General features: G+C 48.7%; 1 protein-coding gene across 5 annotated transcripts in view; it reads right to left on the bottom strand.

Moving 5' to 3' along the window:
• Nucleotides 1–3,762: 3,762 nt before the first annotated feature.
• LOC143929657 (alpha-1,3-mannosyl-glycoprotein 4-beta-N-acetylglucosaminyltransferase C-like) overlaps nt 3,763–26,400 on the bottom strand; it is a 107,066-nt gene continuing 84,428 nt past the window's right edge. For 4 of the 5 annotated variants that reach the window (XM_077453596.1, XM_077453595.1, XM_077453597.1 and 1 more), the window contains 3 exons: nt 20,177–20,320; nt 14,888–14,999; nt 3,763–12,537 (listed from right to left, as the gene is read on the bottom strand). In XM_077453596.1, the coding sequence (XP_077309722.1) occupies nt 11,348–12,537; nt 14,888–14,999; nt 20,177–20,320 (1,446 nt within the window). In that variant the 3' untranslated portion in view covers nt 3,763–11,347. The remainder of the gene's footprint in view (nt 12,538–14,887; nt 15,000–20,176; nt 20,321–26,400) is intronic. The other variant, XM_077453600.1, reaches the window with a different exon arrangement.

Raw genomic sequence — 26,400 nt, 5'->3', positions numbered from 1 at the left:
GAAGATCTAAACAAGGAGATTGTTGAGGAAGTGAAAGAGTTCATTACCACCTTTTGTTAGAAATTGTTCAAAATTGTTGCCATAGGAGACAGCGTGTCTACACATGCAGATGTGGTGCCCGGCTGGGTGCCTTCCCCTGCGTGGCTGTCTACCTATAGAAGTCTCGGAGTCTGCTAATTAGCATTGTAACTACTAAAGGGTGTCCTGGCCCCTTACCCTCTCTCCCACAGTTCTGTTTAACCACTTACCTACCGGGCACTTACACCCCCTTCCTGCCCAGGAAATTTTTCAGCTTTCATGCTACACTGCAACCAAACTACGTTTTTATAATTTTCTTCACAGAAATGGAGCTTTATTTTGGTGGTATTTAATCCCTGCTATTTTAAAAAAAAAATTGAACTTTTCGCCTTCGCTGATGTGCGCTAATGAGGCGGCACTGAGGGGCACTGATAGACTGAACTGGTGGACATTGAGGAGGTGGCACTGATGAGGCACTAATATGCTGCACTTATGGGCAGTGATAGGCGGCACTGGTGGGCAGTGATAGGCGGCACTGATAGGCAGCATTGATAGGCAGTACAGAGGACACTGATGGGTGCCACTGATGGGCGACATTAAGGGGCATTGATCGACAGCAGTGATGGGCGGCACTGATTGCCACTATTGACTGCCATCGCTAATGGCCACTGATTGCTGCTGCCACTGGTGGGCACTGCTGGCATTGGTGGGCACTGTTTTGTGACACTGTATTTATTGTAATCACTGCCCTGATTACATGCGTAGATGTCCCCCTGTGAGTAGATGCCGCTGATCGGCTCTCCTCTCCTCACACTCTGTCAGTGTGAGGCAAGGAGAGCCGATTGCCGACACTTCCTTGTTTGCATGTGATTGGACACAGCCGATCACATGGTTAAAGTGCCACGGACGCAGCTCTTTACAGAGATCGGGATCGCGCCATGTCCTAGCAACACGGCCCAGCCGTGATCGCCAGCCATTCTGGGACGACGTCATACGACGGTATCCCAGAACGAGAGCGAGAGCGGGCAGCAAGCAGTTAAGAGAAAAAAAAATTCTCATTGCATTCAAGAAGTGTCTTGCACCCATCAATCTACTTTGCATTACACCCACTATGCCTCCTAACCCACTCTACACAGAAGGATGTCAGCTGTTCCTGACTCTGGAGGTCACCATTAGGCCTGGAGAGGTCCGGGGCTTGGCTACATGAGGAAAGGCGTCAGAGAATAGAGTGTGCATGTGGCTTTGTTGTGTTCACAAAAAAAGTAATAATCAAAAAGTGCCACTAGAGGGCACTTGATAATATAGTAATATACAGGAGTCAGTATAGGGTTTAGTCTCATGGGTCAGACATACATGTGACACTCCTCAATACAAAGTGGAGGGCCACCCTAAATTAAAAAATTACATTTAACATAAAAAATTTTATTTTTTTTTAACTTACTTGAAACCGCTGTTGCTAGGCAGTCTTCCTAATCTGTCTCTTCCTATTCCGCGGCGCTTCCTCCTCTTCGGAGAGTGGCCCCGTTATCTTCTGGGACATGTGTGCATCCCAGAACACAAGGGGGCCATTCAAAAAGCAGCACAGTGGTGGCCATTCAAAAAGCAGCACAGTGGTGGCAGCACAGTGGTGTAGTGGTTAGCACTTTCACCTAGCAGCAATAGGGTTGCTGGTTCAAATCCCGACCACAACACTATCTGCCTGGAGTTTGCATGTTCTCCCTGTGCCTGCGTGGGTTTCCTCCGGGTACTCCGGTTTCCTCCCACACTCCAAAGACATGCTGGTAGGTTAATTAGACCCTGTCCAAAAAAATAAAAAATAAAAAGAATTGGCCATAATATGTGTATGTGTATGTCAATGTTGTAAGAAAAAAGCGCCCAGAGGCGATTCAGTTCGTATAGGTAGCGCTATATAAGTCATTCATTCATATATATAAGTCATTCATTCATTCATTCAAAAAGCACCGCAGTAAACGGGCAGTGAAGCCACAAGGTGGAGGCGCCGGCAGCCGATTCGATGGACTGATCGGCCTCGGGGGGGCGGCCAACATCGCGGGCTCCCTGGACAGGTAAGTGCCCTTCTTAAAAGTCAGCAGCTACAGCCATTGGCTCCTGCTGCTGTCAATCACAGCCTGTGAGGGGGGGCTGAGCCACGCTGCTCCCTGTTTGTCAATGGACACGCATAGACTGGTTCAGGAGCGAGCCCACCCAAGTGTTCCCCATAGCAAACGGCTTGCTAATGGGGGGGGGGAGCCAGGAGCGCCTGCGGGGGGACCCCAGAAGGGGAGGATCAGGGCTGCTCTGTGAAAAAACATTACACAGAGCAGGTAAGTATAACTTACTGATCGGCCTCGGGGGGGCGGCCAACATCGCGGGCTCCCTGGACAGGTAAGTGCCCTTCTTAAAAGTCAGCAGCTACAGCCATTGGCTCCTGCTGCTGTCAATCACAGCCTGTGAGGGGGGGCTGAGCCACGCTGCTCCCTGTTTGTCAATGGACACGCATAGACTGGTTCAGGAGCGAGCCCACCCAAGTGTTCCCCATAGCAAACGGCTTGCTAATGGGGGGGGGGGGCCAGGAGCGCCTGCGGGGGGACCCCAGAAGGGGAGGATCAGGGCTGCTCTGTGAAAAAACATTACACAGAGCAGGTAAGTATAAGTATGTAGCCATGTTTCTAGTTTTCTTTATTGTTTTTTTTTTTATTACCTTTAGTATTACTTTATGATGTTCTGCAACTTTGAGACTCTTAAAAATGATCTCTAGTGATTATCAGGGCTTTTCTTCAGCGGGAACACTGGGGAACCTCCAACCCAGAATGTATGTAATGGCAAGAGAAGCTGGGATCTATTGTTGCGGGGGGGGGTGGATCTTATGTTGCTGGGGGGGGTGGATCTACTATTAAAGGAGTGATCTAATGATGCTGGCTGCTGGAGTGTATATTACTGCTCTGCTGACTGCTGGAGGGTCTGTTGATGTTGGGGGTCTATTGTTGCTGGGGTGGTATTTTGTTGCAGGGGCTGTTGTGAGGAGGATCTGCTGTTGGTGGGGAGAGGGGTGCCTATTGTTGCTTTGGGGGGGGGGGGGGGCATTATTATTGCTGAGGAGGATCTATTGTTGCTGGCGGGGTCTTTTAATGCTGGGGAGTCTATTATTGCCAGGGATGTATTTTAAAGGAGTTGTAAAGTCTCAAGGTTTTTCACCTTAATGCATTCTATGCATTATGGTTTTTATATATATATATATATATATATATATATATATATATATATATATATTATTTTTGTTTCTGCTTGTGTGAATGGCTTGCTGATTTTCCCAGTAGCCTGCACTAAGATACAAGTCAGATTTTGGGGCATCCCCTGCAACAAATCTTTCAGTTTCGCTGAGATACTCCCAAAGGGAAATCACGTCTAAAGGGATGCAGGCCCTGCCACTTTCTCCATTAGAACCCTGCAGCTGCAGCAGCTGATGGATAATTATAAAGTCACTCCCATTCACAGTAAACGGTTACTTCTTCAGAATAACAAAAGGTCAGAATCTGCAACAAAGTTTGTTAAAATCCCTGCAATGTGCCGAGGGTGGAGTGGAGTTACTCTTTAAGCACAGAAGAACCCCCCCCCCCCCCCCGGGGTAATTTTCTATACAACTTACCTTGAGTTTTTAGTAAATTATTCTCCACTGGAGTATAAGGAGGGTCCGTCTTGTTTTATAGACCAATAAGAATGATTTATCACACGCTGCAGGCGGAGTTACCAGAAAATAGTATTTATTTTAACCACAAATATTTACATGTCATTTCAGAAACCATCAAATCTTTGTATTCATCGCAGTGAGAAAATATCTGTGAACCCGTCTGTGAGGAGGAAGGCCGGCGCTATCACTGAGCAAATACCCACCACAGCCATTCTCATTCCTGGTTCACTGGGGGGAGATGGGAAGGAATTTGATGATCTGGTAAGCAAGGGTTGTCACTAAAGTGTTACTGAACCCACAACAGTAAAATCAGTCTGTGTATGTAGTAAAGCATGCTTGCTATACTCACTGTGTTACCTAAGGGGTTAATCCTCTGCATTGTGTGAAAAAAGGCTGTTTGATCCTGTCTTCTCTGATCCTCCCCTTCTTGCACTGTCCCCAAACCATCTCCTGATGGAACAGAGCCTTGGGGGGCACACTGCACATGCTCAGTTTGGTGTGTATTGCTGGAGAGTTTTTTTTTTTCTTGGGAGGGTGCTTGTGATCAGCACAGGGCCAATCAGCACTGTCCAGACAGAGGGTCAGGGGTCCTGCAGCCTCATAGGGCAATCAGGGAAGAATGAAAAGTCCTCCTACAAGCTAGTCACATGACTGCTATATACTGCTGATAAGAAAGGATATTTAGCAGTTTATATTTACTAAAATAATTGCATTTCCGTATCCTGTGTACTGTGGGAGACCAGATATAGTGACTGCAGAGTACTGGGGAGACCAGACATAGTAAATGCAGGCTCCTGGGGAGATCAGACATAGTGAATGCAGAGTCCTGGGGAGATCAGATATAGTGAATGCAGGCTCCTGGGGAGATCAGATATAGTGAATGCAGAGTCCTGGGGAGACCAGATATAGTGAATGCAGAGTCCTGGGGAGACCAGATATAGTGAATGCAGAGTACCTGGGGAGACCTGATATAGTGAATGCAGGGTCCTGGGGAGATCAGATATAGTGAATGCAGAGTACCTGGGGAGACCTGATATAGTGAATGCAGGGTCCTGGGGAGATCAGATATAGTGAATGCAGAGTACCTGGGGAGACCTGATATAGTGAATGCAGGGTCCTGGGGAGATCAGATATAGTGAATGCAGAGTCCTGGGGAGACCAGATATAGTGAATGCAGGCTCCTGGGGAGATCAGATATAGTGAATGCAGAGTCCTGGGGAGACCAGATATAGTGAATGCAGAGTACCTGGGGAGACCTGATATAGTGAATGCAGGGTCCTGGGGAGATCAGATATAGTGAATGCAGAGTCCTGGGGAGACCAGATATAGTGAATGCAGGGTCCTGGGGAGACCAGATATAGTGAATGCAGAGTCCTGGGGAGACCAGATATAGTGAATGCAGAGTCCTGGGGAAACCTGATATAGTGAATGCGGTCTTCTGGGTTTAGTAACACTTTAAAAACGGAGGGTTTTATTTTGCGCAAATTTGCAAATATATGCGCAAGCCGCAGTGGCCACACCAATGCACCTCTGTGTATACTGCAGTCCTAACTATAGGAGAGGCCATTCCCCCCAAAACGCGTTGCCTTGATGTACTTCTTTATACTTCCAATAAATGTTGTTTGAATCCTACATCAGGATTGGCATGTTTCTGGACACTGTGGCTCCTCCCCTCTCACTCCAATACAACAAATGAATAAGAAGCTCAACATATAAGTTAAAATTAAGATTGGTGTATCGGTCACGTGATTTGCAACAATCCAGGTGGAGCCCGAACGAGCGATGGAAGTGGGTTCTTATACCTGAAGAGGAAATTCAAGTAGATCCAGGGGAAATGCTTGTGCTGTAGTGTTGCATGTTGAGTAAAAGAGAAATAACATAATGTAGCAAAAATTTAAAATATATACAGTACAGAAAATCCACTTCCTGTGTTTTTTTCTTTCTACGTAGCAGATAACGGCAGATATAGGGGCTCCTGTAGACGTCGTTGTTGCCCTTTGCATTTGACAGCAGCGCTGCAATGCAAATGCATCTCAATAGTAGCCGCTGCACAGAAATGAATAAAATCAGGTCAAACCCAGCCTTGCAGCCTTCCATGTTGCAGCACTGAAGTGGAAAAAGCTACACTTGTCTACATGAGCCCTTAACGAGAGACAGTCAGTTTGCCTATGCGGGGAAAAGGGACTAGAAATGTGCACTGACAAAAAAATTTTTTTTTTTTCGTTTCATTCGGTTTTTTTTTTTTTCGGAAATCCGAAAACTCGGATCTTCGCATTTTCGAATTTCGGAAATTCGGAAATGTGGAAATTCGAAATTTCAAATTTCCGAATTTTTGAATTCTGGATTTTCGTATTTCACAAATTCTGAAATTCCAAAATCAGAAAATTTGAAAATCTGAAAAAAAATAAAATCAGTAAAATTCTAAATAATTACTAACTAATAATAACTAACTATTAACTTATAGGGATTGGAATTTCCTTTCAAATTTGGCTGTTTGTCAACGTAACAACGTAAGAGCCGGTTCACACTGCGGGCGATGCGAGGCGACACGACTCGCCTCGCCGCGATCTGACAAGTCGCCCCCGTTCTGTACAATGGAACCGTTCTGAGAGGAGCGACTCGAGTCGCTCTGACTCAGAAAAAAGGTTCCTGTACTACTTTCGGGCGACCTCGGGGCGACTTGCATTGACTTCTATACAGAAGTCATCTGCAAGTTGCCGCTGAGGTCGCGGCAGGTCGCGGCGAGGCAAGTCGGTGTCGCCTATCATCGCCTGCAGTGTGAACCGGCCCTTACAAATACAAATTTATCTGAGGTTACGAATTATCCAAAATAACGAATGCCGCATCTAAACAAATGGAATGGAACAAATTAATAATAAATGATAATAACAAGGTTTTGTTATTATTTATTATTATCATTAGATTGTTCCGTTCCATTCCTTTAGATACGGGATTCGTTATTTCAGATAATACGTTCAAATATGTTCACTAAATTTGGAATTTCCTAATTTTGACATTTTGAATTTTGACATTTTGAATTTTGACATTTTGAATTTTGACATTTTGAATTTTGACATTTTGAATTTTGACATTTTGAATTTCGACATTTTGAATTTCGGAAATTCCGAATTTTGGAAATTGAAATGGAAACATGAAATTGAAAATTAACGAATTTTGTCAAAATTTGTTAAAAAAATTAATTTGGAACTAAACGAATTGCACATGTCTAAAAGTGACCCTACCTGCACATAGCCCACTCCCCCAGGCATGCACATTATTACCCACCCACGGGGCTGCTGTTGGCTGACAAGAACATTGAACCAAGCCTAACAGGTGGCTCCATCTGCATGAACAAACTACTCATTCACGCAACCAGAATAACTGTGAGAATGAGCCCTTCATTATTTTTTTTTTTTTTTTTTTACAATTTTATTTATTTATTTATTTTTTTTGAACAGTCCGGTGGCTGTTAGGTATCAGAGGTTTAAACAGACACCCAACTGTCACTTTTGAGACAGAAAAAGAAATTGAAATGGCGATTCCTCCATCCTTTCTCTGCAGCTGAACAGGAAGCGCTCGGTATAGAGACTCCCTGTTCATTCACAAACTGAAGCACAGGGAAGGCTACAGGGGAATTTGTTCCAGTAATTGCGCCCACTCCTGCTGCTCTGGGCACTCCCCCCCCCTCCCCGATCAACTTAGAGGGCCTGGGCCCTGTTATAGGAGGGCAAGTACAACCCCCTTATCAGCGGGGGGCCCTGCCCACCCATGCAACCTCCCCCGTTGCAGCATCCCCGTTTGTCTAAGGCAGGCCATAGACGAATTGAAATCCGGCTGTTTCAGCAGGAATCGGCTGAATTTCGATTCGTCTATGGGCAGACTGGTAGTACTGATCTATTTTCTTTAATACAACCAGCATGTCAGGTTTTTCTCATGTGATCACTGCCGTCACTATAGCCACCAGCAGTGATCATTTTTACTCTGACAGTGGGGGGAAACCATCCCGCTTGCACAATACAATACAAGTTACAGGAGGGATTCCCCCTTTAACACTGACTGTGGTTGAAGGAAAGAAAATTGGCTTCATCTATGCCTTGCTTAAGCTTCAGTGTTGGAGGAGGAGGACATCATGGCACCCTCAACCTGACTGTGTTTGGTAACGGTGATTGTCAGCTCAGGCTCAAGCACTGTCCCTTTTTGGGGAGGTCATGTGCTCTCCCAGTCCTGGAAGCCTCGCCCCATTTAGACCTTCTCACACAAGTGGCAGGGGACAGTTGATCCATGTTTTTTTACTGCCCCCTGTATTGCCTATCTACAAGTGGTTACAGGTTTGTTCACATTGCCACGGCCTCGCCGTTCCATGGTGCCATGTTGCATTGGACTCTACCGTACAAAGGCACGATACTTGAGGAACGTGCCTGTTGAAGTCAATGGGACCGTGCTGCATGCTTGACGCACAGAAGTCCTTCTAATTTAATGGGGAAGTCCCAATTGAGATGGGGAACCGTTGCCTCCTGAACACCTGCAAACCGCCAAAGTCAATAACCACCGGCGATGGCTTTTCAAATGGGTGATGGTCCATGAGAAGAAAGCATAACGCTGGCCATAGACGGATCAAAATTCACCCGGTTTAGCAGGATCTGCCTGAGTTTGGATCCGTCTATAGGCAGGCTGGTTGTACTAAAGTCGATCCATCAATCAGTACAACCAGCCTGTCTGTTTTTTATGGCTATAACCGTCAGCAGTGATCGTTGTGTTCTGGCTCCCTGCTGGCAGAACACAGACTATGATGGGGGAAATCGAGGTATTTTCTTTCCTTCGACCCGTGGCCTGACTTAGGCAGGTCACACACTGCGCGAGTTTCTTCCCTGCAATCGTGGGTTACAGGAAAAAGAAATTTGCACGATTCCCCATCAGCACAGACCGGGGAATCCCCCCTGACCAGCAATTGTCTGCTCCCGGGTACAACCGGAGGAAACTTTGGTACAATCGGCCTGCCAAATTGTCTTGCGATTATCGTCAGCATTTTTTTGTAGCCGCTAGCGATAAGCGCTGGCTTCACCCCGCCCCCCTGCCTGCGCGAAGTCCGCACTTATCATTAGCGGCTATAACAGCTGCTAACGGTAATTGAAAGTGAATCTGGCAGGTTGGTTGTAACCAAGTTGATCGATTCGATTTCATTCAGCCTGCCCAATAACGGTTAGAATCTCGTTTCGAACGGTGTATGGCCAGCCTTAGTGAGGGCTCTGATGGTACAGGAAGATGCACGGCTAGGTAAGTATGCGTGCCAGGAGGGGGTGGGCTATGTGTGCTTTGCCCAGGGTTGCCAACTTTTCTTCAAGTCAAACCTGAACACTTTAGCGGCACACAGCAATTTCTTTTCTATAGTAAAAACTATACATATATTTTGCTATTAAATAACATTTATAATCATATGAAGTTAATAACAAGAGTTCCCCTTTTACATCAGAGTCCACGGAGTTCCCCTTTTACATCAGAGTCCACGGAGTTCCCCTTTTACATCAGAGTCCACGGAGTTCCCCTTTTACATCAGAGTCCACGGAGTTCCCCTTTTACATCAGAGTCCACGGAGTTCCCCTTTTACATCAGAGTCCACGGAGTTCCCCTTTTACATCAGAATTCGCAGAGTTCCCTTTTACTGTAAGGGGGGACTCTGCAGACTCTTAAGTAAGGGAGAACTCTGGGACCTCTAACATAAGGGATCCTCTGGGAACCCTGATCTTAGGGGGAACACTGAAAACTTTGATCTAAGGGGGAACACTGAGAACTCTGATCTAAGGGGGGAACACTGAGAACTCTGATCTAAGGGGGGAACACTGAGAACTCTGATCTAAGGGGGGAACACTGAGAACTCTGATCTAAGGGGGGAACACTGAGAACTCTGATCTAAGGGGGGAACACTGAGAACTCTGATCTAAGGGGGGAACACTGAGAACTCTGATCTAAGGGGGAACACTGAGAACTCTGATGTACGGAGAGGACTCTGATGTAAGGGGAAACAATGCGGCCTCTGATGTAAGGGGTGCTCTGAGAACCCTGATTTATCTCAGGCTGCTGGAATTCAAATTTCCGGCCCCCCACTTTTCTTTTCTGAGGCACATTGCCGGGGATTGGAGTGTGGGTAAGAGGCGCAGATCATGCCCTCCTCTCCTGTCTGTGTGTGTCTTTGGGGGGGGAGTTGTTGGTTTTGGCTTTTGGTCAGCTTAGATAGCTGCAGCCAGCAAGCCTGCTGGGAAGCCCCATAGTCCAGTCTGAATAATGTGTCCGGGTTTCAGGCAGTCTGAAACCCGGACGCTTGATTCCAAACCCGAAACTGTCCGGGTGAATCCTGTGACAGGTGGCAGCCCTAGCTTTGCCCTGAATGGACAAACTGACACACTGGTGTTTTATTTTTTATTTTTTTTGTTTTACTAAAACTGGAGATTGCGAAATCTGGTGCAGCTCTGCATGAAAAAAAAAAAAAAAACAATCGGCTTCCAGGATTTTTAATTTTTTTTTTCAAAGCTGAATTGAACAAGTTGAAGTTAGAAGCTGATTGGCTCCCGTGCACAGCTGGAACAGACGTTGCACTCTCCAGTTTTAGTAAATCGAACTCGTAGTGCAGTGATGGCGAACCTCGGCACCCCAGATGTTTTGGAACTACATTTCCCACGGTGCTCCACTACGCGGCAGAGTGCCGGTGCTTCATGGGAAACGTACTTCCAAAACACCTCGCCAGCTCGCCATCGCTGCTACGGTATCTCTTTAAAGTGGTTGTAAACCCATGGGTGAAAAAAAAAAAAAAGCAACCTGCAAGGCAAAGGCATAATGAGCTAGTATGCATAGCATACTAGCTCATTATGAATAACATACCTGAGAACGAAGCCCCTGAAGCGGTCCTCTGTCTCCGCTGCTGCCATGGATCCCGGAGTGACTTCCGAGTCCCGCTGCTCCGGCGCTGTGATTCGCTGGAGCAGCGATGACGTCACTCCCGTGCATGAGCAAGGGAGCCGACACTCGCGGCCTGCCCAGTGCGCCTGCACGCCGCTGTCTACGGCGCATGCGGTGGCTGTCTTTTTGTAAATATCTCCTAAACCGTATAGGTTTAGGAGATATTTCTTGGACCTACAGGTAAGCCTTAATCCAGGCTTACCTATAGGTCAAAGTGGTTTGTAAGCGTTTACAACCACTTTAAGGCAGTATACATTTTCGGTACAAGGCAAAGCCTTTTAAAATGAGCAAACTCTCTATTTTCTCTGTTTTTTTTTCCCCATTTTTATATCAAAATATGCTTGAGGCGAGTAGAAACATTGAGCGAGCAGCTTTGTAAATAGGCAGAAACGGCTGAAATCCATATTTCTCTTGAAGAACACAGCACACTATCAGTCTTGTATGAACGAGCCCCCCCCCTCCCCCTCCCAAATTGATAAAAAGAAGACCAGCGGTTGGGTAGTTGGGCAGCGGGGTGGCGGCAGTCGTTGGCTTTGTTGCTCCGTTATTAAATATACAAGCGATCCCTGATGTTAATAAACATACCCAGCTGGCTGAGTGCTCAATCATATGACTATCGCGGCAATAAAAGTGCTTCTTCACAAAGAGAACGATCCAAAGAAGATCAATCTTTGTCTTCCCGAAAGGAAGCTACCTGTTGGTTGCCACAATATTCGTGGAGTTCTTAGGAGGCCTCTTTTCTCCACTGACCCAAATGCCTATTTTCCGTATTATCATCCACTCAGCTTGGGCCGCGGAAACCTGAATTTTAAGGCAGTCTACTGACCCCCCTGCTGTCCGGTCTATATTGTCCAGAAAAAACGTCCCGTTTTGAAAGTCGCCGATTTTCTTAAACGCTTCACATGTTATGTGTTCGTGCCCAAGGATTCTGTGCCTCCCAAACTGCACATAACCCGATTTCAAGGTGTCTTCGGGATGCTCCGAGCTCCCCGTAATGATCCTGAGCTTCTTGATGTTGGTCGAATTCACGAAGGTCATGGTAAAATGGTCACCTGCTTTTATCTCTACCCCCCAAAAGAAACTGGGACCGGAGAAGCACACGCGGTCCGGAGTGTGGTCTTCGAAGGCCTTTATACTGGTGGAGCAAAACGCCAGTGGATGATCTCCGTAGGTTTCCCCGACTTCCATGAATTCTTTATCTTTCAGATTGTTTTTGTTGCCCTTAAACGATGAAAACTGCCCGATGTGTTGGAAGAGGGATGGTTTGTACTGTATGATCTCGTTCTGAGCCTTGGATTTGTAGAAAAGATCCAGGAGCCAGTCGCACGGCATCTCGTCGTAGAAAATCAGAAGGAACCGCGCTAGTTTTGGCAAGTCTACGCTGTGGTAGAGTTTCCCGATGTAGCCCAAGCTGGAAAACGTTATGGTGGTCCACGGGGTGAGGTATTGCGTGACGTACGACTTAATTGAGGTGAGGAAGTTCATGGAGCAGGTCACGTCATCCTCCAGCTGTAGGTAGAACTGGGACAGGTTGCCGCAGAAGTTGACTAAGAAGGCGTAGTCCACGTTCTGTTTGGAACGGAATTTGACTCTTTCGGGAGGGTCGTTGTAGTTCCTCTTAAGACCTTCTAGCGTGGGGTAGGCATTGCTGTAGCTACTGATCACCAGCAGCTGCCCAGCCGCAATCTCTGATGGAAAATGATTTGCAAGGTCTGTTGCCACTTCTGTGTTTATAGAGTATATGGTGTTGGCCAGGTATACCACAACCACCACCTCTTCCAGCTCCTTCGGACTGCTGTGGCTGAAGATGGACTGAAGTGTGGTCTGAAGATAGTTCCCCTTCTCTCTCTTAACAGAAGATATGCCAATGGATAGAAATTCTAATTGAAGCAAAAAAAAAAACAAAAAAAACACGTATTAGTAATTGTTCAAAAAGTCACTGCCGTTGTGAATAATCCCGCGTATTGCCTTGTATTTCCTATCATTGTCAGCCCCATCTAGTGGCAGAAGGTGGAAGCGCTACACAACAGAACACTATAGAGACAGGAGAAGATGCGCCATCAACTTAAAGTGATAGTGCCTTTTTAAATGTAAAAATAATAAACATGTTATACTTACAGCATCGATCCTTCTCTTTTAGGGTCCCCCCGGCGCTCCTGGCCCTTCCCCCTTGCCAAGTTCCACCCCCCCCCATAGCAAGCAGCTTGTGCATACTCGCTCCCAAGGCGCCTCTGTGTGTCCATAAGACACACAGAGCCTGGCTTGGCCCCGTCCCCTGCTCCCTCTTCACTGGCTGCGAGTGAGCCAATGGTTCATGCTGCTGTGTCTTAACCAATGAGGAGGCAGAGACCCGGAAGAGCCATTGCTCTCATGCACATCACTGGATCGCGGTGTGGCTCTGGTATTAGGGGGGGGGGGGAGCTGCACACAGGAGGTCTTTTACCTTCATGCATTGAATGCTTTGAAGGTAAAAAAACATTAACCTTTACAACCGCTTTAAAGCTCTTCCTGACCACACCCCTCTCTCTCTGTGATCTCGATGATTAAGCCCTGGTGTGGTCAGGAGTTTAAGGTTGAAGTCTTATCTTCACCTGTCAGTATAAAGGCTGGGTTCCGGTTTGCGGTGCTTCCAGCTTCTGTCTTCCAGATTTACTCCTGGTTGAGCTTGTTTGAATGCAGAGGGACTGCAAAGTGGGAAAGCTTTGTAATGCTGTGCTTTGAGCGGCACTCCAAGTGCTTTGTATATAGCGCCATCTAGTGGCCACAATAAGGTATGTTTCTGAAATACCTCAATCGGGAAAATACCAAATTTTGACCACTAGATGGAGCGGGCGATGATGATAAAAAAAAAACCATACTAAACACATTATGGAATTGCTCATTATGGCTGCGTGAACAAAAAAGAAATACAATATATATATATATATATATATATATATTTTTTTTTTTACTATAAATAGAACCCTATGTAAACTCAATATATCTTAAGTTTCATAAAGAGCTCCTACATGTCATTGTTATTGCAAAAGTCCTTTTTCAATATTTTTAAAGCTGCAGCTTTTAAGATACCTAATGGAAATAATCTGCTCTCTCCTGTCACCAAGCTCCCGCCACTAACTAGACAGCTCTGTGCAATGCAATAGAGCCTAATCATCTCACAGTTGTGCCCTTGCTGCTGTTGATATTCTCCGCAGAACTTAATTTCTAGTAAAGGAACAATCGTGGTGTCAGGACTGTGATCTGAACCTGCAATCTCTGCTGTGTCTTTCGATTATTTCTTCTTGCTGAGCCACGCTTCTGTGTGATCCCAACCTGCAACTGACCTTTTGGCTTGTTTACTGGCTACGCTTTTGCTTGTCCCAACTTGCAACTGACCTTTGGCTCGTTTACTGACTACGCTTCCGCTTGATCCCAACCTTCAACCGACCTTTGGCTTGTTTACTGGCTACACTTCTGCTTAATCCCAACCTGCAACTGATCTTTGGCTTGTTTACTGACTATGCTTCTGCTTGATCCCACCCTGCAACTGACTTATGGCTTGTTTACTGACTACGCTTCTGCTTGATCCCAACCTGCAAGTGACCTTTGGCTTGTTTACTGGCTACGCTTCTGCTTGATCCCAACCTGCAACTGACCTTTGGCTTGTTTACTGACTGCTTCATCTGCTCCTGGACCCCGGCTTGCTCCACCCCCCCGTCACCTTGTACTATCTGGTAGCAAAACCCATCTCCACCATCAGGAGCACTGGTGAAAACTGGTTAGTGCTTAGACCCCCCGAAACTTGGGTGAGCCCACATTCTCCGCCAGAGTGACCTGCTTGTTTACCTATCCTGCTGGCTTGTGGGAGCCTCTCCACTGCTATAGCTACCGGTCTCCAAGCCTGACCCTTGACCGTGACACGGGAGTGTCAGTAACCTGCAGTCAATAGTATTGTCAATCCTTCACACAGGCTCAATGAATCTTCACTGTAGTCTTCTATATGTGTATTTGTTTTTGTTTTTCTTTTAGACTCATCAGCACAATCTAGCGGCAATAATGAGGTATCATTTCCTGAAATACTTCAATAAACCTACTAGAAAAATTAGTGTATATGTACCATAGTGTATGGGTATAGCATCAGGATGCAGTACATTCACGTGTGATTCTTTAAAAAAAAAAAAGTGATATGGCATTGAGTTCCTTTTTGAAAAGAAGCCAGTGGAACCGCAGGCAGGTTTGGCTTTTGCTTACTTTTTGTACTTGGAGCAGAGCCCAGTAGATGTTTATATGGGATCCGCAGCGTGTCTAGAGCATCTTCCCGCACATCAAACAAGCGGAGTTCCTGCCGGGGGGCTTTTCTTTCCTGAGAAGACAGAAATACACAATCCTTAGAAATTCCCTTTTTTATTTCCCTGTCCGGCATTGTATCTCCAGAAAATGGCCGAGAGTAACACCCAACCAGAAGAGACGTTTTTTTTCTTTTATATATTTATGAAATAATAAGTGTTTAGAATAAAAGAATAATATACACTCAGTGGCCACTTTATTAGGTCCCCCTTGCTAGTAGCGAGTTGGACCCCCATTTGCCTTCATTCTTGGTGGCATAGATACAACACGGTTTTGGAAACGTTCCTCAGAGATTTTGCTCCATAGTGACATAACATCACACAGTTGCTGCAGATTTGTCGGCTTCCACCACATCCCAAAGGTGCTCTATTGGATGAGATGTGGTGAGTGTGGAGGCCATTGGAGGACAGTGACCTCATTGTCCAGTGGTGAGATGATTGGAGCTTTGTGACATGGGGCATTATCCTGCTGGAAGGAGCCATCAGAAGATGGGGACACTGTAGTCATAAAGGGATGGACATGGTCAGCAACAATACTCAGGTAGGTTGTGGTGTGTAAACCATGCACAATTGGTACTAAGGGGCCCAAAGTGTGCCAAGATAATATCCCTCCCACACCATTATACCCCCACCACCAGCCTGAACCGGTGATACAAGGCAGGATGGATCCATGCGCCAAATTCTGACCCTACCATCTGAAGGTCGCAGCTGAAATCCAGACTCATCAGACCAGGCAAAGTTTTTCCAATCTTCTATTGCCAAATTTTGGTGATCCTGTGCCAATTGTAGCCTCAGTTTCCTGTTCTTAGCTGACAGGAGTGGCACCTGGTGTGGTCTTCTGCTGCTGTAGCCCAACTGCTTCAAGGTTGGATATGTTGTGCGTTCAGAGATGGTATTCTGCATACCTTGGTTGTAAGGAGTGGTTATGAGTTACTGTTGTCTTTCTATCATTTAGAACCAGTCTGCCCATTCTCCTTTGACATCAACAAGGCATTTTCTTCCACACAACTGCCACTCACTGGATATTTTCTCTCCCACCATTCTCTGTAAACCCGAGAGCTGGTTGTGTGTGAAAATCCCCTTAGATCAGCAGTTTTTTAAATACTCGGGCCAGTCCGACTGGCACCAACAACCATGCCGCGTTCAAAGTCACTTAAATCCCCTTTCTTCCCCCATTCTGATGTTCAGTTTGAATTTAAGCAAGTCATCTTCACCACATCTAGATGCCTAAATGCATTGAGTTGCTGCCATGTGATTGGCTGATTAGCAATTTGGATTACCAAGCAACTGAACAGTTGTAACTAATAAAGTGGCCGGTGAGTGTATATAGATAATATATATTATAAGAAAGTATTTTAGATAGAGAGTGGAAGGGTTAGATCCTCTGCTGGGTTTACATAGCTTGAACGGCAAGAAAAAAGTATGAGGCGCTGGACCACCTGAACCGTGGGCTGCACTCTGAAAAATAAGGACAGCAGGTCAGCTAACATCTCAGATTGCCTAAATGTCCAGGCTGATGACCTGTAAAATCCAACACATTTCAAGGAATCCAATGGAGCTGCCAAATCGGCACCCTTGCTCTGTCTGGAGGCAGTGGTCTCTCTGCAGAGGTATGATGCACCCCCCTACTGAGTCAGACTGCAATCAGCAAAGCTCATGCCCCTTTCTGATTGGAGAGCTCTGGCTCTTACCCGTTAGGGGGTGTTTTGTACCTCTGCAGAGTGACCACTGCTACCACACAGGAGGAGAACGGGTGGAGAAGGACATGGGGGGGGGGGGGGCGGAGGAGAATGGGGGTGGGGAGGAGGACATGGAGGGGGCCAGAGGAGAATGGGGGCGGAGAAGGACATGGAGGGGGCCTGAGGAGAACGGGGGCGGAGAAGGACATGGAGGGGGCCGGAGGAGAACATGGAGGGGGCCAGAGGAGAACGGGGGTGGAGAAGGACATGTGGGGCAGAGGAGAACGGGGTGGAGAAGGACATGGAGGGAGCTGGAGGAGAACAGGGGCAGAGAAGGACATGGAGGGGACCGGAGGAGAACATGGGCGGAGAAGGACATGGAGGGAGCTGGAGGAGAACGGGGGCAGAGAAGGACATGGAGGTGGCCGGAGGAGAACTGGGGCGGAGAAGGACATGGAGGGGGCCGGAGGAGAACGGGGGCGGAGAAGAACATGGAGGGGGCTGGAGAACGGGGGCGGAGGAGGACATGGAGGTGGCCGGAGGAGAATGGGGGTGCAGAAGGACATGGAGGGGGCTGGAGAACGGGGCAGAGAAGGACATGGAGGGGGCCGGAGGAGAACGGGGGCAGAGAAGGAGATGGAGGCGGCCGGAGGAGAATGGGGGTACAGAAGGACACGGAGGGGGCCGGAGGAGAACAGGGATGGAGAAGGACACAGAGGGAGCCGGAGGAGAACGGGAGTGGAGAAGGAGATGGAGGGGGCCATGGGAGAACGGGGGCGGAGAAGGACATGGAGGGGGCAGGAGAACGTGGGCAGAGAAGGGCATGGAGGGGGCTGAGGAGAATGAGGGTGCAGAAGGACATGGAGGGGGCTGGAGGAGAATGGGGGCGGAGAAGGACATGGAGGGGGCCGGTGGAGAAGGAGATGGATGGGGCCATGGGAGATCGGGGGCGGAGAAGGACATGGAGGGGGCCGGAGAACGTGCGTGGAGAAGGGCATGGAGGGGGGCCGGAGGAGAACAGGGGTGGAGAAGGACATGGAGGGGGCCGAAGGAGAACGAGAGTGCAGAAGGACATGGAGGGGGCTGGAGGAGAAACGGGGGCAGAGAAGGAGATGGAGGGGGGCCGGAGGAGAACGGGGGTGGAGAAGGACATGGAGGTGGCTGGAGGAGAACGGGGGCGAAGAAGGACATGCAGGGGGGCGAAGGAGAACGGGGGTGGAGAAGGACATGGAGGGGGCCGGTGGAGAAGGAGATGGAGGGGGCCATGGGAGATCGGGGGTGGAGAAGGACATGGAGGGGGCCGGAGAATGTGGGTGGAGAAGGGCATGGAGGGGGGCCGGAGGAGAATGGGGGCGGAGAAGGACATGCAGGGGGCCGGAGAACGTGGGTGGAGAAGGGCATGGAGGGGGCCGGAGAACATGGGTGGAGAAGGGCATGGAGGGGGGCCGGAGGAGAACAGGGGTGGAGAAGTACATGGAGGGGGCCGAAGGAGAACGAGGGTGCAGAAGGACATGGAGGGGGCTGGAGGAGAAACGGGGGCAGAGAAGGAGATGGAGGGGGGCCGGAGGAGAACGGGGGTGGAGAAGGACATGGAGGTGGCTGGAGGAGAACGGGGGCGAAGAAGGACATGCAGGGGGGCGAAGGAGAACGGGGGTGGAGAAGGACATGGAGGGGGCCGGTGGAGATGGAGGGGGCCATGGGGAATCGGGGGTGGAGAAGGACATGGAGGGGGCCGGAGAATGTGGGTGGAGAAGGGCATGGAGGGGGGCCGGAGGAGAACGGGGGCGGAGAAGGACATGGAGGGGGGCCAGAGGAGTCGGGGGAGGAGCACATAAAGCAGCCGGGGATGATCGGTGCGGCTGGAGGGACAGCTGTGATCACCGATCTCCCTGTATATCTTTTTAGCTGACAGCCGCGGGAGGGAGAATAGGAGACGCGGCTGTCAGGTAAAAATCGATACAAAGAGAGATCTGCGATCACAGCTGTTCCCCGCCACACCGATCATTCCCGGGAGATCGGGAGGTGCTTGCGGGTGTGCGGAAGCCACTGCAGAAATGAGGGAGACTCCCGCACCTCGCGGGAGACTTGAGATGTTTGAACAGAGTCCTATGGTAATGTAGTAGTGATGGGAGAGACCTCAGCCCCGGTTCCCGCCAGGCCACACCCCAATGTGTTTTGCTTCATCCCCTGGAGCTTAAACATGGGGACCACTGGCTGTACAGACACGTCACCAGCGGTGGCTCTTTTCAGCCCATCGCTCAGGTGGACAGGCTGAGCAGCTGACAAATACTGGAACATCTGGGATCCTGGCTGTAGCTATTCATGGGATATTTACCTTTCCATGGCCAATTAGAACATATGAATGAGATCTAAAGCCTTGTTCACACGGGAAGTATTTTTTTTTTACTTTTTTTTTTTTTGTTGAACCCAGTGGGCTAGTATTTGCAAAAAGCAAACAGTACGACTTTGCACACCCTGTGGTTTATTGGTCAATGTATTTCGTTTGTAGAAAGTTTAATGGGGCTTCCAAGGACGGGTTTATTTTTTCCCCGGGAAGCAGAATCTACAGGGCTGTGGGAGACGATCGAGAATAAAAATGACACAATTGTACACACAGGTTGAACTGGATAGACTTGTGAGGTTTTTTATTTTGTATATTCAGCCTTGTAAGTACCATGTAACCTTTTAATTAAGTTGTCCTTTAACTCTTCACCCCTCACCATCACCGCCACCACCAGCGCCACCGCCACCACCACTGCCGCCACCACTCTGGATGAAGACCATCTGGAAAAAGACGTTCTTCCCTCCACATTCCCACAATTTTTATTTTATTTTATTTTGTGAGCAAGCCCATCAAAAAAAAAAAAAAAAAACAGCCCGGTCCTCTTCCTACATGTGTAGCCCCATTCATTCGTATAGGCGAACCATACACCATCAGGAGTTTGGACCATCAGTAGGAATGAACGGGGGGCCGCTGGGCGCGCGTGTGCGCAGTGGGAACAGGACCAGGCTGAGGCGTTTTTCTTTTGCAGGAGATGAATTTGGGCTTCTTAAAGGGGGACTCCAGGCATTTACCATGGCACCTACCATGAAGCATAGCTCCCAACTGTCCCTGATTTCGGGGGGACTGTCCCTGATTTGGACCCTCTGTCCCTCATTCCTCCTCATTTGTCCCTCATTTTGGTCTGATCCATATAGTTGTATATAAAATGCACTTTTTATCTTTCAAAGTGTTTCCCAAAGCTAAACCTTTTTATTCAAAATTCTAAATTGCTGCATTTGTCAATTTTAAAAGCCAATATAAAGGAATAGTAGTGGTAAGAAAAAAAAGCACTTGTGGATTTAATTAACCATTTTATTTTTTTGGTTGTGTCCCCTTTAAGGGGGTGTGGCAGGGGGCGTGTCCTATGCCTACATACGTTTGCTAGTAGGTGTCCCTCATTCCCAACTCAAAATGTTGGGAGGTATGCCTGAAGTCCCCCATACTTTTTTTTTTTTTTAACTTCTATACATACTATTTTTTTTAGCTGGTCTGGTGACATCACAGTAGCTTCCTCTTCTTTCTCCGGCGGCAGCGCTGGGGGGCCGTTGTGTAGTTTTGCGTTAGCGGTGTTCAGTCCCCGAGTGCTATGATTCCAGCCTGCCTGATGTCGCGCCCTCTAGTTGGAGTGTAAATGACAGGCTGAGCTCACGGGAAATGGGTTTAGTGCAAAAAACACAATATTATACCCGATTTTTCTTGGTAAAATATAAAAGGCGGGATTGCATCCAGTAAATAGATACCAAACATGTCAAGGGATTGCAAAGCTTTGTTGTTTATTTTAAAAAAATAACAAATATGTCATACTTACCTCCACTGTGCAGTGCGTTTTGCACAGAGTGGCCCCGATCCTCCTCTTCTGGGGTCCCTCAGTGTCGCTCCTAGCTCCTCCCTGCATCGAGTGTCCACATTGGAGAATAACTCTCCTTGGTGAATACCCACGCGGGCCTGCATCTGTGTCCATTCACAGAATGCAGGACTCGGCCCCGTCCCCCCTGGAGCTGCGTCATCGGATTTGATTGACAGCAGTGGGAGCCAATGGCTGCACTGCTATCAATCTATCCAATCAGGACACGAGATACCAGCTAGAGCTGGTGTGCTCATTCCCGGCCAGAGAAAGATCGGGGTCAGGTAAGTAAAAACGGGGGCTGCAGCACCACAGGAGGTTTTTAACCTTAATGCATAGAATGCAAACCATGAGGGTTTACAACCCCCTTAACCACTTACCTACTAAGCCAGTTCTGACACTTCCCTCCTACATGTAAAAATCTGCATTTTCTCATATCGTCTTCCAGGACAGCCTTTGAGATATAGGGCTCCTCCCTCCGGGACAGGAAACACGTCAAGCCAATTAAATAAAAGGTGTGGTCCTCCAGGCCCTCCTCAGTTTTTGTGTTTCCTGCCGGACGGGAAGGAGCACGTCTTGGAACTGGTAAGGGGAGCTCCTTCTCAGGGGTTTTACCTGGGGAGAGCGCCTTGATGGACCTGGCCCTTAGCACCCCTCGGTCCGAACGAAGGGAGGAGAGGGTAGCTTTCAGTCCCCGCTGCCATTTAAACGTTCGGAGAGAACGGGACCCCGATACGCGGCAATCTCCCCCTCGGAGCGCTAACCGCTCGTACCTGTCGGTCGGAGGCGGCGGGAGACGTTCGCTCTACCGACCGGCGTTCGGGTACTGTGAGCGGTGCGTTCGTAAGAACGCACGGCGTCGGGGCGGAGTTTTTGCGTTCTGGCGTACGGAAGTGGGAGAGACGCACTTCCGCCGGATTCGCGTCATCAGGGGGCGCCGCAGGACCCGTTCCAGTCCTTTGGGCGCGGCGGTGTGACTACAGGGTTGCCTGGAGCAGTGTGAAGGCTCAGAGAGACTGAGTGATACACAGGAACCATGGAGAGTGCGGTTGTGCAGGTGGACTCCGGTTCAACAGGCTCCAGTACCTCTCAGGTAAGCTTGGTGAGGGCAGACCAGGACTTACACTGGGGGGTGGGGGGTCACTCTGACCCGTAGCACCTTCCCGGGGTGGAGAACCTGCTGGTGAAGGGGGGCACTTCCTAAACAGACCCTAGAAGCACAGTGGTGTGGTCAGGGGTGGTATTTTAATGGGACCCTGTTTTTCTTTGTTTTTAGGTTAAACAGGACAGAGCCCAGATACCTTTACCCAGAAGGAAATGTGCCGTGTGTGGGGCTAAGTTAGGCACCGGTTGGGAGAAGCCGCTTTGCCCAGATTGTGTCAGTAGCCTGGTAAAAGAGGACTCGGTGGCAGCTTGTCACAATGTTTTAACATCCGTAAAGGATGAGATTGCATCCACCTTCCAATCTTTTAAAAACATGATGGATAGGATGCAGGGTCCTTCTGTCTCTTTACCCAGAGCCGTGAGTATGCCTTCCTTATCCGAACCAAGTCAGGAGGAGGAGGTGGATAGGGAGAGGTTATCCAGGTCATTAGCCTCCTCTAGGACAGAGTCTACTTCAGAATCTGAGGGGGAGGAAGAGGCCATTAGATCAGCCAGATACAAGCTGTCTTTGGATGATGTGGGTGACCTCCTCAAGGCTATATATGACACCTTGGAGATCAGAGAAGAACAGGTCCAGCTTTCAAAACACGACATGATGTATCAAGGGTCGAGTGTAATGAAAGACAGGGTATTCCCCGTCCATAAGTCGCTAGTGGAGGCGATTCTGCTGGAGTGGGAACAACCGGAAAAAAGGCCATTTTTTTCAGGTAGCCTTAGAAGGAGGTTCCCTTTTGAATCGGATGCGGTGCATCCCTGGAACAAGGTTCCCAAATTAGACGCTCCCTTGGCTAAGGTCTCTAAGAAGACAGATTTGGCCTTTGATGATATGGGTTCACTCAGGGACCCTATGGATAAGAGGGGAGATCTGCTGCTCAAGAGAGCCTGGGATGCCTCTTCCATTGGGCTTAAACCGGCCCTAGCAGCTACCTGTGTGGCCAGAAACTTGGAGTGTTGGCTTACACAGTTACAATCACATATTTCTGCAGGTACTTCTAGGCAACAGCTGTTGAAGTCCTTTCCGCTACTGTTTAAAGCGGTGGGCTTTTTAGCGGATGCCTCTGCAGAATCAGTCAAACTGGCTGCTAGATCAGCAGCACTAGTGAACGCTGCCAGAAGGGCCGTTTGGCTTAAAACCTGGTCAGGAGACACAGCTTCAAAACTAAAGTTGTGTGGATTACCCTTTTCAGGGGACCATTTGTTTGGGCCCGGCCTGCAAGAGGCGTTAGAGCGCACGCAGGATAGGAAGAAAGCTTTCCCAGAAAGGAAAAAGAGACCTGAAGGGAAACGCCTTTTTCGAAGCCCCAGGCAGCAAAACCTGCAGGAAAGGGAGGTTCGCCCCAAAAAGCATTGGACGGGTCACAAGGGAAGAGGCAGAGGAGGTATCTTATTCAATCCTCCTCAACCCTCCCCTAAAACCCAGTGACTCCTGCGTCCCGGTGGGAGGAAGACTGGGGAAGTTCCTCCCACAGTGGGAAGCTTCAACCGAAAGTCCGTTCATTCGAGATCTTGTAAGGAACGGCTACAGGTTGGAGTTTGGTTCAGTTCCCCTCCCGAACTTTCAAGTAACAAGGTTACCAAGGGACCAAGAGAAAGCAGAGGCTTTGGCTCTTCTTCTGGGGGATCTGGTGGACCAAGAAGTAATGGTGCAGGTACCTCAGGAGGAGCGAGGCTTGGGGGTTTACTCCCACGTATTCGTGGTAAAGAAACCTTCGGGGAAGTTCAGGTTAATACTGAATCTCCGTCCCCTGAACAGATTTATAAAATACAAGCGGTTCCGGATGGAGTCAATCTTCTCGGTAACCAAATTCCTGTTTCAGGGCTGTCACATGGCCACAGTGGATCTCAGGGATGCATATTTGCATATCCCGATTCATCCGGAATCTCAGAGATTTCTCAGGTTGGCGGTGAGGTTGAACACGGGTGTGTTACACCTCCAGTTTCGAGCTCTCCCCTTCGGGCTTTCAGCCTCACCAAGAGTCTTTACAAAAGTTCTGGCAGAGGCACTGGCCCCATTAAGGCTCAAGGCTATAACAGTGATCCCATATCTGGACGATCTACTGTTCATAGCCCAGTCGGCCCAACAGCTGCAGAGGGACATACAGGAGGCTTTGGGGTTTCTGCGCTCACTGGGGTGGCTGATAAACCAGGAAAAATCCCAGCTGACCCCCTCACAGGAGGTCCTGTATTTAGGATACAGGATTTCTTCAGTGGAAATGAGGGTATTTCTTCCGGAGGAGAAGATCGGCAAGCTAGAGCAGGCGGTAGCCCAGCTTCAATCTGGTCGGGAAGCCCAGATCAGGGAGGTGATGAGAGTCCTAGGGTTGATGACATCATGCTTTCCAGCGGTGGCCTGGGCAAGACATCATCAGCGTCCTTTACAAAGACTCATGCTCCGTTATTGGGATGGCAGGCAGGAGAGCCTGGATCAGGTTATGCCCCTATCCTCGGCAGTCAGGAGGTCTCTTTGGTGGTGGCGGGCCCAGGTCAACCTAGACAGGGGTCTTCCCTTGTCCCCACAAGCTACGGTGGTGGTCACGACCGATGCCAGTGCGCTGGGTTGGGGTGCCCACCTAGAGGGAACCTTAGCCCAGGGTTCCTGGTCGAACCTAGAGACAGGTCGTTCCTCAAACCAGAAGGAACTTCTGGCAGTCTGGAGAGCTATAGAAACCTTCCAGTCCCGGTTACATGGCAGGGATCTGCAAGTTCGCTCAGACAATGTGACAGCAGTAGCCTACCTGAACAAGCAAGGGGGAACCAGAAGCCCTGCACTACAGGTAATTGCGGACAAAATCTTCTGCTGGGCAGAGAAGAATTTGTCCTCAATATCAGCCATTCACCTAAAGGGAACCCAGAATTTCCTGGCCGACTTTCTCAGTCGCCAGAAGATAGGTCAGGACGAGTGGGCCCTCAACAAGGAAGTGTTCGAGGAGATCGTGTCATGCTGGGGAAGGCCAGAAATAGACCTATTTGCAACAGAAGGCAACAGGAAGGTGACACAATTTTTTTCGGTTCACCCACAGGATCGGGCCAGGGGGATAGACGCCCTTGCCAATCCATGGCTGTTTGGCCTGTGTTACGCCTTTCCTCCCGTAAGGATGGTGGCGGAGGTTCTGCAGAAGTTCCGTTCGGAAACTACGGACCTCATTTTAGTAGCTCCTTTTTGGCCAAGGAGACCCTGGTTTGCCAGCATAAAGAGATTGGCCGTACATCCTCCGCTGTTTCTACCAGTCAGGGAGGACTTACTTTCCCAGGGGCCGATCCTGTGCCCTCAGATAGAGAGGCTCAAGCTTGCGGCCTGGTATCTGAGGAACAAATCTTAAGGTCACAGGGTTTCTCAGAGAGAGTGATTAAGACCTTGTTAGAATGCCGTAAACCTGTTACTAGGGCAATTTACGCCAAGGTAGGAAAGAGGTTTAATTCCTGGTTGCGAGAACAGGGGATTGCAAGTCCCGGGGTCCCGGCAGTCCTAGATTTTCTACAAGCAAGGGTAGAACTGGGCCTATCTATCAGCACTCTAAAGGTACAGGTGGCGGCCTTAAGTGTTTTCCTTCAGTCCTCCCTTCAGCAGAATCCATTTGTCAGGAACTTCTTCAAGGCTCTATCTAGATCCAGGCCTGTGAGAATGAAGTCCTGTCCTACTTGGGATTTGGCCTTGGTTCTTAGAGCTCTGACCCAAGATCCATTTGAACCATTAGAGGGAGCTTCACTTAAGTGGATTGTACTAAAGACTGTATTTTTGATAGCGATCACATCAGCTAGAAGGGTCAGTGATCTACAAGCGCTCTCGGTCAGAGAGCCATTTCTGTTAATCTTAGAGGACAGGGTAGTACTTAAGACTGACCCTAGTTTTCTTCCTAAAGTGGTGTCCACTTTTCATAGGACACAGGATATTATTTTGCCAACTTTTTTCTCAACCTCAGACAAGGATGAGGCGAGATCTTTAAGTTTGTTAGACGTCAGGAGAAGTCTATTGATTTTTTTAGAAGCCACTAAGGTCTTCAGGAAGTCAGACTCACTTTTTGTTAATTTTTCGGGCGCCCGCAAGGGCTGCAAGGCGTCCAAAGCGTCTATCGCCAGGTGGATACGAATGGCGATAGTTAAAGCCTATGAGTTAGAGGGGAAGCAGGCACCCTTAGTTAAGGCACACTCTACAAGGGCGGTTTCCGCATCATGGGCAGAGAGGGCTGGAGCCTCTCCGGAGGAGATCTGCAAAGCAGCAACGTGGTCCAGCTACTCAACGTTCGCAAGACATTACCGTCTGGATTTATGGTCTGATAAAGAGCAGACTTTTGGACGTAAGGTCCTCCAGGCAGTGGTCCCGCCCTGACAAGGTGAGCTCCTTGCTTATCATCTCAAAGGCTGTCCTGGAAGACGATATGAGAAAACCGGAGTTAGACTTACCGGTAACTCTTTTTCTAGGAGTCTTCCAGGACAGCCTGGCTTCCCACCCAAAGTTGTTTAAATTGGACTAAGTGGTGAGGATGTGTATTAACATGATTGTTAGTGTGTTATGTCTTTCAGAGCCTCCCGGCGGTTCTTGGAGTAAAACTGAGGAGGGCCTGGAGGACCACACCTTTTATTTAATTGGCTTGACGTGTTTCCTGTCCCGGAGGGAGGAGCCCTATATCTCAAAGGCTGTCCTGGAAGACTCCTAGAAAAAGAGTTACCGGTAAGTCTAACTCCGGTTT

The sequence above is a fragment of the Lithobates pipiens genome, unplaced genomic scaffold (assembly GCF_037356315.1).
Source record: "Lithobates pipiens isolate NorthernLeopardFrog02 unplaced genomic scaffold, aLitPip1_a1.2 Scaffold_24, whole genome shotgun sequence".
Lineage (NCBI taxonomy): Eukaryota > Metazoa > Chordata > Amphibia > Anura > Ranidae > Lithobates > Lithobates pipiens.
Note: the sequence above shows the minus strand (reverse complement) of the source record. Positions and strands in the feature narration are given on the sequence as shown.